This window comes from Myxocyprinus asiaticus, chromosome 17 (genome assembly GCF_019703515.2).
Source record: "Myxocyprinus asiaticus isolate MX2 ecotype Aquarium Trade chromosome 17, UBuf_Myxa_2, whole genome shotgun sequence".
Taxonomy (NCBI): domain Eukaryota; kingdom Metazoa; phylum Chordata; class Actinopteri; order Cypriniformes; family Catostomidae; genus Myxocyprinus; species Myxocyprinus asiaticus.
Genome location: NC_059360.1, coordinates 15514138 through 15531465, shown reverse-complemented (window position 1 = coordinate 15531465; position 17328 = coordinate 15514138). Strand labels below are relative to the sequence as shown.

Sequence of the window (17328 nt, the reverse complement as noted above, 5' to 3'; positions counted from 1 at the left end):
TTGAATGCATCTTTAGAGCGTGCACCCTTGCGTCTCGCGCCGCTTTTCACCCATTCTGTTGTGATGTCGAGTAGGGATGGGCAGATCGATACTAAAGTATCTATTTCCGATACTGATGTGGTATCAAGAATATCGATCATAAATATCATAATAACATAAAAATATCGATTCTGAGCTAGTGATCTTATTATTTAGATGACATGAATATTAATCATCTCATAAGCTTCGAAGTGGGAAAAAAAGATTATATTAGTGAACTGTTGCATGGCACCGGAACTATTTTTTCTTCTGCTCATCTTTATGCGCAGAAATGCTAAAATACACTAGCAGTCACAGACAGCGCTCACCCTTTCAGTCATAGCGCTCGTTCAAAGAGGGAGCAGTGTTTTCCTGAGGTAATGACAGAAAAACAGCATCTGGAGTTATTCACACCAAGTAATGACAAACCTAGACGTGACATGTATTATAATGGGCTTTTTTGAACATTTTTACAGGTTTATTTAAATTCAGAATTGTTAACATTTGATAATGATCTGTAATCCTCATTAATAAACGATACCCTTATGAAAACTTATCTATGGTTAATTTTGAGGTTTTATATGTGGCTATGCTAACTAATATTAAAAGAGTAAACAAAGCATCCTAATAATTTTCTTTTTAGGCCCATAAATATATAAAACATTTAAGTAATAATAAAGTTACTCATTTTATCCAAAGAGTTAATAAAAATTCATAATTTTGTTTTTTAATAGAGGTATCGGTATTGATATCCAAGATATTGCCCTAAAAGTACTTGGTATCGGATCGAAAAGAAAATAAGTGTTATGGCCCATCCATAATGAAGATCTCGCTGCAATGCGTGCAACTGTGAACTCAGGAGCTGCGTTCCATTTAACTTTTAACATTCACTTGTTAACTCATTTTTGAAGTCTCTCAGCGCTGCTGTGATTACCTACGGCACTTGGCCCGTGGCCGAATCACAGCAGTGCTGATATAGGGCCATATCGCACTCTTGCTCCTGTGATATTGCTTATATATATATATATATATATATATATATATATATATATATATATATATATATATATAGATCAAGCTTTTGAAACTTAGGACAATTGAGGGACTTGTACACAACTGTGCAAACATTCATTGATCCTCAAGAAGACAACACACTACTATATGCATACTTGAACATGAATACTTTATGTAATTATCTGTAATGTAGATTCTGAAGAGCAATACTAAATATAAAAATCTTTTATTTCTTATATTTTATAATTCTCATAATTAATAAATTATGAAAGGGGTGTGAACATTTATGAGACAAAAGGGAATGCAAACTTATCTTCTCAACTATATACACTGAAAAAAATTTAGTTGAATTTATTAAATTTTTTTAAGGTAAGTGGTTGCACGAAATTTAATTATCTAAATTTAGATAAATATATTTAGTTGAACTTAGTCAATTGTTATTAGTTACATTAGCTCAATTAAATTGAGTTGATTTGAGTATATTAAATTCAGTAATTCCACCCGTATCTAATCATGTTAATTCTAATTAAATTATTTACAACTATTAAGTGTTCAGATTTATGGTTTCAACTGTTTGTAAATTATCTAGCTTAATCTACTTGTTAAATGTCTACAATGATATTTAATTAACAGTATGAGAGGCCATTGAGTGCCTTTCAAATACACACAAAAATGACACAATAACATAACGTTAATGACTTTATTTTCATCAAATGTAGTGAACAACATGTCCAACAATCACCTTTGTGGGTAAAAAAAAAATGTTCCAACATCTGTAGAAATGTTAACTCACATTTAAAAAGGCACATTTTATAGGCTTGAATACTTCCATTGTTACAATTGACCACATAAGTAACCAGCCACAGTTTCGTAATGCAGCAGTTAACAACAAAGTGCTGACATTTTAGGTAACAAACTGCACATTTGTAAAAACCAAAAGGATAAAATTTCAAAAATAATAAAATGATAACTCTAATAATGTAATAAAAGCTTTAATAAAAAACAGCAATTTATATGGTAATTATAAAAGTGCTTGAACTATAAACGTGCAATTCTTGAAAATAAAATAATGGAGTGCAATGTTCCAGGCTGTGACAATCATCAGAACTGAAATTTCAATAGGAGCATGAATATCAGTGCCTATAGCAAAATTACAGCCTTACACTTATTTTGTTTTTCAGTCCTTGGACTTTAGAGGAGAGCCTTTCAGAATCCATCTGCATAAGGAATTTCTGTATGAATTCATAGTAGTATTTGAGCTCTTTTGGGTATGCCAAATTAAGCACATATATTGCACCCAGCATCACTACACAGGCTTGTGATACAGATCTGATGTGCTCCAGAATGATGACCCCATCAACAACAATTCCAGTGTCCTCATAGTGTCCAAGATCTACTCCCTTTCTGATGACATAAATGGCCATGGTGGTGTTTGCCAGGTCTTTCAAGATGTCATCTCCTTGGATGTCCTATATTTAAATTAAAAGAAACTGTTATTTGACATTGTTTTTTTATTGGTAGTTGACTGACGATTTTAAATTGATAAGCTATAAACCATTATTTTATTGTGGTTCCCATTTATTTGCTTAAATCTTTTTTTTTTTTTTTTTTGGAATGAGATGTCTCCAACAAAGAGCTGGAACAAAGAGATGTCACAAGGAAAGATCTCCCCTAGGGATGCTCTGCTGAAAGAGCAGTGAGGGTCAAACAGTATCTCTTTTGGCATTATCTTTTATCATATGAGTATGTTATTTAATCGTATAAATCTTTTTTTTTTTTACAATTTTGTTTTCCTTGGGTCTTCAATACAAAAACAGGCTATAAGTTAGCTCGGATCAAACTCATCCTTTCAGATAAGTCCATTGACATAGACAAACCAAAAATGAAAATTCTGTCATCATTTACCTCATTAGCCTCATGTCTTTCCAAACCCGTATGACTTTTGTTCATGTTTAGAACACAAATTAAGACATTTAAAGAAAGTTGTCAGCCATTTGTGTCCATACAATCAAGGGTAAAGGGGACCAAACTTTGACGCTCCAAAAAAGACAACGGCATCGTCAGTGTAATCCACATGATACAAGCCTTAGGTGATTCAATTACATTGTTTTTTTTATCACACCCAAAGGAATCAAATCACCTAAGAAGACTTGTTTTAAACCACATGAGTCACATAGATTACTATGACGATGCCTTTATATCTTTTTGGAGCATCAAAGTGTTGGTCACCATTCACTTTCATTGTATGGAAACAAACAGCAGACAACTTTCTTCAAATATCTTCATTTGTGTTTGGAAGATGAACAAAAGTCATACGGAATTGGAATAAAGTGAGGGTGAGTAAATGACAGAATTTAAATTTTTAGGTGGACTATTCCTTTAAGATACACAGTTGAAACAGACTCACTATGTCCTCCTTCACTAGGCATCCCTCATCCTCATCAGTGTTGATGCAAAGAGCTTTGATGATAGCTTCTCTCTTAAGATGGACATCACTTATCTGTAAATATTACAAATTTGAATATTACTTTACCTTTAAGCATACAATCCATACATGGTGCTGGAATCTCAATCCAGGTGGCGGAGGACAAGTCTCAATTGCCTCTGCTTCTGAGACCGTCAATCCGCACATCACGTGGCTTGCTGTGCATTACACCGCGGAGAATCACAGCATGTGGAGGCTCATGCTACTCTCTGCTCTCCACGCACAACTTACCATGCACCCCATTGAGAGCGAGAACCACTAATCACGACCACGAGGAGGTTACCCCATGTGACTACCCTCCCTAGCAACCGGGCCAATTTGGTTGCTTCGGAGACCTGGCTGGAGTCACTCAGCATGCCCTGGATTCGAACTTGCGACTCCAGGGGTGGCAGTTAACGTTTTTACTCGCTGAGCTACACAGGCCCCTCCATAAAGATGTTTTCAATTGGGATGGTAGTAATGCGCCGGAATTCAGCACCAATCTATTATACATAGAAGTGTAGATATAGACAAAGACAGTGATAACACATTGTGGTCAGTCATGAGTGTGTCACCTTTCTCTCTCCTCTCTTCATATATCAAGGATTTTTCTGCTTAACCCCAAACCAACCCTTCTCCAATCATCCCATCATCCACTTTAAGACTTAATCTAATGTTAACGCTTGATATAAGAAGAACATCAACAGTAGCACCAGGTACGTGTATAAATGGAGAGTTTATGAGGAGAGTAAACATGACCTTACCTCTTCTACCTGGAAAAGTGCGGGCCACTGGAGTTTAAAGTCCCCAATCACTGGACTCTTCTGCACCACATTCTTTCTTCTGTAGGAGAACGTTTTGGATATCTTTTGGATATCTTTGGATACTGATGTTCTGCTCCTCTGTCTGAAATCAATCAGTAGCTTACATCTCAGTTTTTCAAGGCTTTCGTCTGTTTCTCCAGCAGGATTAGCAGGGTAAAAGTTAACTTCTGCTCTTTTTGGTTTCTTCACATTGTTGGCTGGAAAACATTCATCCCTGGGCTTGTTCTTCAGTGAATTAAGAGTGACTTCGGGACAACCAGTGTCGCGCATCTTTGTCCTGTAGTTTGACATTTTGTACTTGAGGCTGAATATCCACCCACTATACCCCTTCATCGACCCTTTTTCTCTCAAACATGGAAACTTTTCAACGAGTGCCTTTGCAACCTCATCTATCTGGGGATCATGTGGGTATGCAGTGTACTGGAAATATCTTCAGCCAGCTTTTCCAAGATGTCAGACTTGAGCCCTGGACTCATCTTCAGAGAGGTTCACGGTTCCTGTTTTGAAAACACAAGGGCAACCAGGATGAATACATTTAAAGCGATGACCATGCCCAAAGTGGCCATGCTTAAGTTTGTAGTGTTTGAGAATTTCTGATTGCCTTATCACTTGAATGCCACAATCTTTGCACTGTTACATTGAACTGACAAACACATAAGACAAAAATAAAACACACAACGTTGCAAATTAATAGATGTTACAGAGTCAAAAATTAGCTTCCAGATCTTATTTAAATGTAAATAAGTTGCTCTGTAAGTGATCACAAGTGTGGAAAAAAAAAACAAAAACAGAACTATTACTTTTTAACATTAGTCAGCATAGCTGTAAAGTCTCTTACCAAAAGCTTAGGATCCACCAAAATGTCCCTGTTCTTCCCTAAGAGAAAGAGAGAACACAGCAAGTGAGCACACATAATGATTATTATTGTTATTTTGAGATGTATTCACATACCACACCATTAAAGCTGGTGAAAAGAGGGGATGTTTTTGCAGTAAAGCTATTTTCATTAATGCACGTTAATTACAGGATCCCTGTTGTGAACTTGTATGTCACTGAAAAGATTTATAAATCCCAACACTATATTGTGAACTTTACAGATGGGGGAAAAAGCAGTGGAAATTCGCCACATAGTTAAAAATATTACAGTGTACAAACAAACACACACAATCGTTGACTGACAAATTATAAGGAGGCACAATCTCCCCCAAATGCCTCATGCGTGCATACTGCAGGATCATGCAAACTCGCAACAGGAGTCTTAAAGTTTTTCGGTAACATTCAAACTGTAACGTTTGTATTAATGTGCTAGAATACGAGCAACTTCACGTGCAATGTTAACCTATACTGCAAAAAACTCTGTAACCTACAATGTGAATACTTTTAACGTTTAGCATATTATATTATGCGTCATCACCACTATTTTCTTTAATCAGTCAACAAACTGTTTACTGTAATAAATGGTACTGCATAATATTACATACATCTTACCGTGCAAATCGAATGAATAATAAAACTCCGGGACTGGAGGGAAAATGGCTTCAATTCGCACCGCTTGGTTCTGGAAATTCCTTCTGGCGCCAAGGAAACTGCGCATATGTCATATTCACACGCATGCGCAGAGATGACATCAAATGAAACCATCTTATTTTTTTTCTAACTGACTTTTAGTTAATTCACATAGCTTGGTTCAAAACACGTAATATGTATAAAAACCAATTACAATTTTTTATTAAAATCAAAAACAAAATTGAAATGAATTAAATGAGCAAAATTTAATAATGTTGAATTTAAGTAGGGCCAAAATTATTTTTTTCATTGTATACTGTTTATTAAACCTCAGATTAATGGGTAATCAGCTGTCTTTTCTTCGGCTTTCTATCTTGTTTCTGAACAGCAATGTAAATCGAGCAATTCTGTGATTTGGCGAGTAAAAACAGCCATTTGGCTCCTTTATGTTTCAGTTATATGTCATTTTTTTAGTCTGGAGCCCTGTTAAGTATTTGGACACTTTAGCCACATTTAAAAATGTATGAAGAATGCCTTCATATTATATAACACAATAGTGAACCAAGTGGCATTTTTTGAACGAAATCTAGCACAAATACACTTTCCAAGCAAAGCATTTCACAAAAAAGCATTTGTTGGGTTTTAAATTATAACAATATAACCCTCATTGGTAAAAAGTTAGACACAAAGTATTTCGATTTTTTTTTTGTTGTCGAACATTACATGGTTAATTTAATATTCTTGACGCAACGTAACGCTTTCTAAACTGGGAAAGAGAGCCCACCACATACGCACACAAATACACGTGCGTACACACTGTGATATCACCGCATAATACACAGTTTCTGAAGCTAGTTTCTGAAACGTAGGATGGCAAGAGGTCCGAACGTCTCATTGACCAATCAGTAAGCACTTTCCTCTTTCATATTAATGATCCTTCCACTGTCATCTTAAACTTATGTTTTGATGCACGTTTGTTGTGCATCATAAGCTGAATGAAACAACGCTGCCCGGACCATTTATCAACACTGCTCAATGAATAAAGCAGCACGAGCGCAGAGCAGGACTAGGGGAGTACAGAAATATTGTATCATATTGTATCGTACGATTCATAAATAATTACTGTACATAAGTGTGATTAAAACCAAGCAATGCAAAATTGAGAGCTGCGAAACCTCCCCGGAGAGGCGGTGCTGAGCTCTCACAGGAAAACAGAGCAACGAGTCTACATTGGCGAGTTGAGAGCTCAAAAGACCGATTGCAAACGGCAAGTAGATTGTAGCGTTACAGCTTGTTGAATCGCTGGATTTGCAAGGCAGATACAGAAGCAATAAGTTGCAATTAACAGCCAGCCTCTCCCAGCCGACACGTGATTACGAGCACAGTAAGACGCTCATAACTATCAAAAACCAGCTTATTTAAAAAAACGACAACGAAAGAAACCAGCGATTACATGACTCATTATTCTCTGCTTTTGACATCGAAATGAAATGGCTATGAGCACAACACTTGCATGCATTGGATAAGCCGACAAGACTGCTAAAGTTTACATGCAATGTGAAACAGGGGGAAGAGGGCAAAAAAAATTACGCATGCCGATCTTTATTTTTTATTTTTTTGCTCAAACCGCAAAATAATTAGATATATTGCTTATGGACATATAACGTAAAGCCAGAGGTCAGGTTCCTCTCAAGGGTTTTTTTTTTCTACACTAACTATTTAAATGAGTTTTTTTTTCTTTGCCACGGTCACCTTTAGCTTGCTCGCAGGATGCATGGCGTGGATTGAGAAACTCGTTTGAATGTGGTACAGAGTTGTCTGTTACAAAACTCTTATGTCTCAGTGATGAAACTAGTTTAAAACAAACAGCCCACACATTCTTAAAGGCACTAACAAAGAAAACAGGAGAAAACATTTTTTAAATGTACCATGGAGGGGCCTGGGTAGCTCCGCAAGTAAAGATGCTGACTACCACACCTGGAGTTGCAAGTTCGAATCCAGGGCGTGCTAAGTGACTCCAGTCAGGCTTGCTAAGCAACCAATTGTCCCAGTTGCTAGGGTGGGTAGAGTCATGTTGGGTTAACCTCCTCGCGGTCACTATAATGTGGTTCTCGCTCTCAGTGGGGGACAGGGTGAGTTGTGTGCGGATGCCGCAGAGAATAGCGTGAGCTTCAACACGTGCTAGGTCTTTGCGGTAACGCGCTTAACAAGCCACGTGATAAGATGCGCGGATTGACGGTCTCAGACGCGTAGGCAACTGAGATTCGTCCTCCACCACCCGGATTGAGGCGAGTCACTACACCACCAGGAGGACCTAGAGCGCATTGGGAATTGGGCATGCCAAATTGGGGAGAAAATCAATAAATATATAAATAAATAATGTACCATGGATTTACTGTAGTAACACTAACTATATAAGCTATGGTATTTGTGTCAGAAAAAGTTTCTAAATGTATTTTGACTGCTGTTTTTCATTTAAAAAATGCCATAGTTCTTTAGCTACTAACTATGGTAGTGAGGAACCATGTATGGTTTTACCTCTGGTTACCATTATTACAAATATCATTGTTAAAACTTTGTATACTGTGGAAGAATGGTACATTTTCATAATTATTATGGACCAAGCTATCATAAAATATGTTGTTTGCCAAATCAAATAATTTACACTGTACTAAATCCAAAACATATTCAGTTAAAATAAAATATCCTGAAAATCTTTTTCTCTGTATTAAATTGGCAATGTATATTTCATTAATCATTAATTCAATTAATCTCATGATTTCAGACAATTTTTCAGTAAGAAGAATGACACGGTAATAATAGTAAAAAAAAAATAATAATTAGAAGTTAACTTATACATTTTGTAAAATCTTTGGCCCCCCAAATTTTCCGTGGTCCCCCTAGCACCGCCTTGCGACCCTCTGGTGGTCCCCGGACCACAGTTTGAAAAACCCCTGGTCTAATGCAATGACAATTAGACGTTTTTAAGTGTGCCTTAATTATCCACTTTTTGGGGCCACTGTATGTTCTTTCTTACCATTTTTATTTGGGTTCTTGTGATTGTGGACTGTGGTATGATATTAAACAAAGATGAGCCACGGAAAGGCACTATAAAACAGCCTCCCATCAGCTAAATGCACACACACTGTGGACGTTGGTATTTTGTTGCTTGTGCTGTCTCAGTTGCCGCACAGCATCATGAATAACTGATTCACCATGTCTCTACACAGAGAAATGGAAGTGACTCTCAGCATTAGGGATGCTCCGATCGATTGGCCACCGATCGGTATCGGCCAATGTTCACGTCCTATGACTCAATCGGTGATCGTAATTTGGCCAATCACATGAGCCGATCGTTCATGTCGCAAAAGCCGCACGGCTCCTTAAAGACATCAGCAGCACTATCGTGGCATCATGGAGTGGGGAATACTGGCATAGCTTTGTAAGACAACAAACTTGATTCAGCAGTTAAGAACAGTGCACTGTGAGAGGTATGGCGTATATGAAAAGGTTGTGTTCTGTTCTGTTAATGTAGCGTTTCACACGCGACAGGACAAAGGGAAAACAGCGTTAGCTATGAAACGGTCCTTATTATTGTTCATGGCGGCAGCTTTTCAGTCTCCACCAGGCATACGCTTCTCAGTAATAACCCGAGTTACAAGATGTGGTGTAATTCAAACATCTTTATTAAATGTCTCCCGATTAATCGGCATTACAGTAGTAGCACCTAGAGTCCAGAAACATGCGCTCTTTCTCCACTTTCCTTTCATCTCTTGCCCTCATGAGAGAGCGTGTGTTGCTCTCATTAAAGTTCAAGCAGCAACAAGTGAAAAATGTGTTATTAATACAATCATCCAACTAAATGAAAAAGCAGGGAAGAAATTTATAAATATAATAATTCTTTATTCAAAATGAATATACCATAATATAATGCAAAAATAGAAATAAAATGAGGCAAATAATAATTATATGAAATAATGACAATGAATCAGTAACCAAAAATATCACATTAAGTTTAATTGCACCTATGGGTTATCAGTTTGTCTTCAGTTTGACACTAAGTTTCATTTTTTATAGGGCTGTCTATCTTAATAAAGAGAATAATTTGTTAGCCTATACTTGTTTTAAAGGCTTATTTAAAAAAAGCTTTTTTAATAAGCCTTTTAAACTTTTTTTTTTACAGCAAAAACTAGGCAAAGTGTTATTACTGGGAAGAAGAAAATTCAGTTAATAGTGACAGTGTGCAGAAAGCTTACATTTAACCAGTTATGACCGAGATCCCGGTAAACGGTGAAATGATCGGTATCGGCCGATCAGGTGCCAAGAATATCGGTGATTGATATTGGCTGTAATAATCCTGATTGGAGCATCCCTACTCAGCATGAATAATATTAAGGCTTAGTATTAGGAGCAGTATTGAAAAACTATTGAAAAATATTTGTTAGCTACCTTTTACTGTGATGAAAATGAGGTGACAACTAGTGGTCAACCTATATATTATTGAGGCCGATAAATCGGCATCTGCCGATATGATACGATTCAAGCTTTGAAAAAGAACTGTTATTGAAGGATGGGGCTGTTAAAAACACTTGGACCCAATCGTAAAACAGTAAGTAAACAATTCCATACATGAATATTTCAAATGTTATGACAGTTTGATAGTTTATAGTGCTGAGTGTTAACAGCTGTGCTTGAGATGAACAGTTTAATATATGCGGATGCAATGTGTTGGATGTGTGTTATGTGTAAACCCTGAAATTTAGTTTTATAATGTTGAGGGGCTTGTTTATTCTCTTCAGATTGAGTTTCAAAAATGCCTGTATTTGAAGGACTGCACGATGTTAGCCAATCATAACAGTGGCCGTTTATGTTGAAGTTTTAAGGAGGCACTTATGCCAAACCCGAGCTTTTCAGACAGAGGGCAAAAACAGGGTGGAAAATGATTATATATTACTAAATTATGACAGTTTTGGTGCAAAAATGCTTTTCTAACATTATCAGTGGACCTCAGGGAAGATAATAAAATGATCAAAAAAGCATTTCATGACCCCTTTAAAGATTCTTACAAAGAACTTTTAAGTAAATATAATGCTAGATAAGAGTTTTTAGCAATTTTATGGATATGTTATTTATTTTCTATATAAAATTAGGTGATATATTGGCATTATATCTGCCTATCAGCCATTAAAAACCCACATCGGTCGACCACTAGTGACAACTAAACTAAAACACAAATATGAAACTCCCTTTATGCGGAGCACAAAACATTTTCAGAAGAATTTTTAGGAATAAATGTTCAATATAAGGCAGCGGACAGTGCCTCTCTTTAAACCTTAAAAAAGGACCAAAATACCTTTGAAGTACTCCATGCGACTTATTCCAAGTCTTCTAAAGATATGCGATTAGATTTTGGTGAGAAACAACCCGAAACGGAAGTCATTTTTCAGTGAAAATCTTTCCGTCCATCGTGCGTTCATGAGTGCACGAGGGAAGCTTGTGCGCAGTGGGATGCATTCAAATGAGAACTTGCATTGTTTAGTGCATACCGCAAAAGAAATAAAGTCATACTTGTTTTGAGCAAAATGACAAAATTTTGAATTTTGGGTGAACTATTCCTTTAATAATTTTTACTAAGCCATGAGATTGATTGATTGATTTTTAATCTATTAAAGTTTTAATACATTTGAATCTATTGTCAGCACTATCATTTATTAGGAAAGACGGCACAAATATGGCATGATTATAAAGGAGCTCAGTGTTGATCTCTGTAAGATACATAGGGCAGTAAAGGTGACATGCTAATGCGTGTATTGGAGTGTAATATTATTTTTGTTAAAACAGCTTTGCAGTGGTTAATATGAGCAAGGAAATGCTCCTGTCAGATATTATGAAAGTTATATTCTGTAAAACTGGCCTCTGGTGAAGCTTGAGCAAGAAATATTCATAGATAAGCTGCTAAATAGAAACCATATTTGAGAAGATACTGTACATCCCGATAAATGCTTTTGAAATACTCGTACTGGTGAGAAGTGTAACTGATTGTATCGCAGAATTTATTTTTCACCACCTGGCTTTAATAAAGTATAATAAACCGAGTATCTCTCTAGGATTATATTTTAGAAAGATCTCCTGTTACCATATAGGGCCTCTGTGGTTGTAGGCTGTTGGACACAGATTTTACATTGAACATCAAGTGCAACCCAACACAGTACCAGCATTTCTTATTGTACTAAAGTAAACAAAGTCTTAAAAATCATTTTTCAATCATTGAAGTTTATTAATATTACCATGACCTGCGCAGACCCAACAATATATAAAAATGATGACCATAGTGATTCAACAGACTAACACATGGAGCAAACACTGTGCCAGATATTTTATGTGTTAGCCATATTACCAAATGGCAGAATAATTTGCGCTAAACACTGTATGATTGTTTGACATTTGATTGGATGCACAGCCTATTTGCATTGTATTTGAATAGCATTTTTTTACAATGCAGTATGCAAGCCTCTAGTTGAGAACCACTGCTCTAGACACTGACGTTCAACCACTTGTGGGAAAACTCTTACTGGAAAACAAAGTGCGAGGTGGGGGAAAACCCAAGTTAATATACTAGTGGTTTAAACACTCAGCCGTACAAGGAAATAGATTATGTCCCTGTGGCTTTTTGCCATACTGTACTTCTTTTATTTTTGTGCAATTTAAGGGTTATCATGCCGATCTTTTTTTAAACGTGCCAAATCAATAAATTTAATCTGTCAGTAAGTAAACGGCATGTTACGCATGTTTCTCGGAAGTTTATGGCTGAAATTAGTACTGTACACACTAAAAGCTATTTTAAAGATTTCTTCTCGGCAGGGTTCCCATGGTCATGAAAACCTTAAAGATGAACTAAAATTGTTTCTAGTTAAGCTCTGCTCTAAGACTCATTTTAGGTTGAGGGCCAGATTGGACTAAACTGGTCACTGTATGAGGGCTGAACTGTTAATATATGTGTATATACTTTATATATGTGTATATACTGTGTGTGTGTGTGTGTATGTGTGTGTGTGTGTGTGTGTATATATATATATACAGTATGTATGTATATATGTATGTGTATATATATATATATACACACACACATATACAGTGCATCCAGAAAGTATTCACAGCGCTTCACTTTTCCACATTTTGTTATGTTACAGCCTTATTCCAAAATGGATTAAATTCATTATTTTCCTCAAAATTCTACAAACAATACCACATAATGACAACATGAAAGAAGTTTGTTGGAAATCTTTGCAAATTTATTAAAAATGAAAAACGAAAAAAAATCGCATGTACATAAGTATTCACAGCCTTTGCTCAATACTTTGTTGAAGCACCTTTGGCACCAATTACAGCCTCAAGTCTTTTTGAGTATGATACTACAAGCTTGGCACACCTATTTTTGGGCAGTTTCTCCCATTCTTCTTTGCAGGACCTCTCAAGCTCCATCAGGTTGGATGGGGAGCGTCGGTGCACAGCCATTTTCAGATCTCTCCAGAGATGTTCAATCGGGTTCAAGTCTGGGCTCTGGCTGGGTCACTCAAGGACATTCACAGAGTTGTCCCGTAGCCACTCCTTTGTTATTTTGGCTGTGTGCATAGGGTCGTTGTCCTGTTGGAAGATGAACCTTCGCCCCAGTCTGAGGTCCAGAGTGCTCTGAAGCAGGTTTTCATCAAGGATGTCTCTGTACATTGCTGCATTCATCTTTCCCTCGATCCTGACTAGTCTCCCAGTTCCTGCCGCTGAAAAACATCACCACAGCATGATGCTGCCACCACCATGCTTCACTGTATGGATAGTATTGGCCAGGTGATGAGCGGTGCCTGGATTCCTCCAGACATGATGCTTGCCATTCAGGCCAAAGAGTTCAATCTTTGTTTCATCAAACCAGAGAATTTTGTTTCTCATGGTCTGAGAGTCCTCCAGGCGGGCTGTCATGTGCCTTTTACTGAGGAGTGGCTTCCGTCTGGCCGCTCTACCATACAGGCCTGATTGGTGGAGTGCTGCAGAGATGGTTGTTCTTCTGGAAGGTTCTCCTCTCTCCACAGAGAAACACTGGAGCTCTGTCAGAGTGACCATCGAGTTCTTGGTCACCTCCCTGACAAAGGCCCTTCTCCCCCGATCGCTCAGTTTGGCCGGGCGGCCAGCTCTAGGAAGAGTCCTGGTGGTTCCAAACTTATTCCATTTATGGATGATGGAGGCCACTGTGCTCATTGGGACCTTCGATGCTGCAGAAATTTTTCCGTACCCTTCCCCAGATCTGTGCCTCGATAGAATCCTGTCTCGGAGGTCTACAGACAATTCCTTGGACTTCATGGCTTGGTTTGTGCTCTGACTTGCACTGTTAACTGTGGGACCTTATATAGACAGGTGTGTGCCTTTCCAAATCATGTCCAATCAACTGAATTTACCACAGGTGGACTCCAATCAAGTTGTAGAAACATCTCAAGGATGATCAGTGGAAACAGGATGCACCTGAGCTCAATTTTGAGTGTCATGGCAAAGGCTGTGAATACTTATGTACATGTGATTTTTTTTTTTTTTTTCGTTTTTTATTTTTAATAAATTTGCAAAGATTTCAAACAAACTTCTTTCACGTTGTCATTATGGGGTATTGTTTGTAGAATTTTGAGGAAAATAATGAATTTAATCCATTTTGGAATAAGGCTGTAACATAACAAAATGTGGAAAAAGTGAAGCACTGTGAATACTTTCTGGATGCACTGTATACAGTACTGTGCAAAAGTCTTAGGCACATAAGATGTTTCACAAAAGCATTTGTCTTAAGATGGTTATTTATATCTTCTGCTTTAGTGTGTCAATAGGAAATATAAATGTTAGACTCCCAAACATTACTTTTGCAATAAAAAAAGATTAGAATAGAAGAACAGGGAGCCCTGCAACAGATATCATGGCCCCCACAAAGCCCCCCACTGAACATCGTGTCAGTCTGAGATTACATAAAGAGACAGAAGCAACTGAGACAGCCGAAATAGACAGAAGATCTGTGGCGAATTCTCAAAGAAGCTTGGAACATCCTATCTGCCAACAACCAAGAAATTGGACTGTGTCCAGGTGTACCTATGATATGATATTTGGTGCCGTTTTAAAGGCAAAGGTGTTCACACCGAATATTGATTTAGCTTTTTTTATGTTTACTGGACTTGAGAAATAGATGCCTCACATGTCCTCAGCTGACAGCTTCATTGAATTCTACCCGCTCAACACCAGTTTCATGTACAACAGTAAAGAGAAGACTCAGGGGTGCGGGCCTTATGGGAAGAATTGCAAAGAAAAAGTCACTTTTGAAACAGAAAAACAAAAAGAAAAGGTTAGAGTGGGCAAGCATGGGGTGAAATGTCACCTGAGTATCTGGACAAATTGACAACTAGAATGCCAAGGATCTATAAAGCTGTCATTGCTGCACGTGGAGGATTATTAAAAGTATAAAACCATTTATTACAAGAATTGTCTATCTTAATGTTATCATTTGAACAACAAGTGCAATGGCTGAATTTTGGCATGACAGAGAGCATCAGACATAATTCAACTGCTGTGTTTCATTGAATCGTCAGACTGATTTAAACCAATAACTCGAAAGTTGGCAAGACGTTTGGAGAAATTCATTGAAAGTACCAGCTCATAAGATTCATTCATTTGTTTTGAGTGCTGAAAACACACCGCAGTAGAAAGGCGTGCTGTTTTGACATTTTTTTTCATCTAACTGCAAAATCAAAACTTGGGTAAAATATAATTTCAGCGGTGGGGAAAATCATATCAGCGGAGTAGGAAACACCGTAAGTCCAGAATAAACTATGCTGCTTTTACTCTTGGGGTAATAAGGGAGAACATGGAATGTATTCATTTCATTAACCAGAGGTTACATCAATTAGTAGTAGAGAATCAAGCAAAAATACTGATAGATAAAGATAACCGCTCACTGCTCTGGGCTGATATAGCTTTATGAAACCATCTAAAATTGAACATTAATGCAAAGAAACTATTTGTACTTTTAAATTACAAACCTACTTATTAAAAACAATAATTCTGGAAATAATAGAAAAGTTATTACCTCTAATATTTTCCTTATACGGATCCACTTTGTTGCCACGAGATACTTGCACAAACTTCACAGTGGGATGGGTTGTCATGGCACTGTTGCGAAGACAAGTGGGACATTCACTGATGGGCATGAATCCACGAGCGCTGAATGTTGTGCGTAATTAAAAGAAATTTTTACAGTTTCATGATTAGACTGTTGTAGCTTATAATCATAAATGTAATAATAGGTGTAATAATTGGACCTTTGTCAACACAAAAGAGTTGTTCATCCTAGTGATTTACTCATTAACAGTCGATGGGAAATAGAGGTGCTAAACTTCTATATCGCTGTGTTTCTGAGCTCAGAAAATTCTACCAGATGTGTTTATGTGTGACAGGGTTTTTTTTTTTTTTTTTTTGACAGTTATTGAATGCAAAATATGAGCTTTGACATTTCCCTTTCTCCTTAGCTTGATCTGAGTCAGCCATTAGAGGAGCAGGGTCCTCTCGATGTCATCATTCACAAGCTCACAGACCTGATCCTGGAAGCAGACCAGAATGACTCCCAGTCCCAGCAGCTGGTCCAGCGTGTGCAGGTGAGAACCCATACCCTAATTTTTTCTGAGCATAAGTGCTGCAGGACAGGCTGCGGTGTTGAAGGAATAGTTCACCCAAAAATGAAAATTTTGTCATAATTCACTCAGTCACCCTCATGCTGTTCGAAACCAAAATGCAGAAGACAAAAGGAGAAATTTTAATGCATATCACGGACCGTCTTTTCAGAACAATGGCAAAGTTTGTGCCTCACTATAAAGCTTAAAAAAGGACCCCAGAGTATCATAAATGTCCATGCAACTCCTGCGTCATATTCCAAGTCTTCTGAAGGCTTACTATATGTTTTGGTTTAAAAAAAAACAAAAAACATTTCCAGTGGAAAATCTTGACTTCCATTGATGCTTGTTCACATTGGCTTTGTGTGTTGTTTAGCACTAAAAACAAGCTTCTCTCATAACGATGAATGTCATAAGCATGAACATCAAGATTTCTTTAAGCTTTAAATTGATACACTATCCATTTCCATTGTATTAAAAAAGACAGCCCGCAATATCAATTGAAACATAATCTTTTGTGTTCCGAATAAGAAAGAAACTATATGAGTGAGTAAATTGCAACCAAATTTTTATTTATGAGTGAAGTCAGCTGTGTAGAGGCTGCGGTCTTAAGCATCGGCCTACATCTACAGCTCTGATTATGGTGCAGGAATTTCAGTCTGATTAAAGTATAGGTATTTTAACAAGATAAAGGTAATCTCAGTCAGACTTACAGCGTAAGTGAAAGAAAAATGTAACCAAGTAATCACAGACCAATGATGATTACATGAAGGTATTTAGTTTGTAAAAGATTTAGACATAGCTACTTGCTGTGTTA

The 17328-nt window shown here is 37.2% G+C and overlaps 1 protein-coding gene across 3 annotated transcripts in view; it reads left to right on the top strand.

The window, feature by feature from the left end:
- The window catches only part of itpk1b (inositol-tetrakisphosphate 1-kinase b), a 97292-nt gene that overhangs the window by 37158 nt on the left and 42806 nt on the right, over positions 1 to 17328 (top strand). For all 3 annotated transcript variants that reach the window (XR_007899610.1, XM_051722361.1, XM_051722362.1), the window contains one exon: positions 16371 to 16496. Coding sequence is in view for 2 of the 3 variants with exons in the window: in XM_051722361.1 (XP_051578321.1) it covers positions 16371 to 16496 (126 nt within the window). In the remaining variant the exon portion in view is untranslated. The remainder of the gene's footprint in view (positions 1 to 16370; positions 16497 to 17328) is intronic.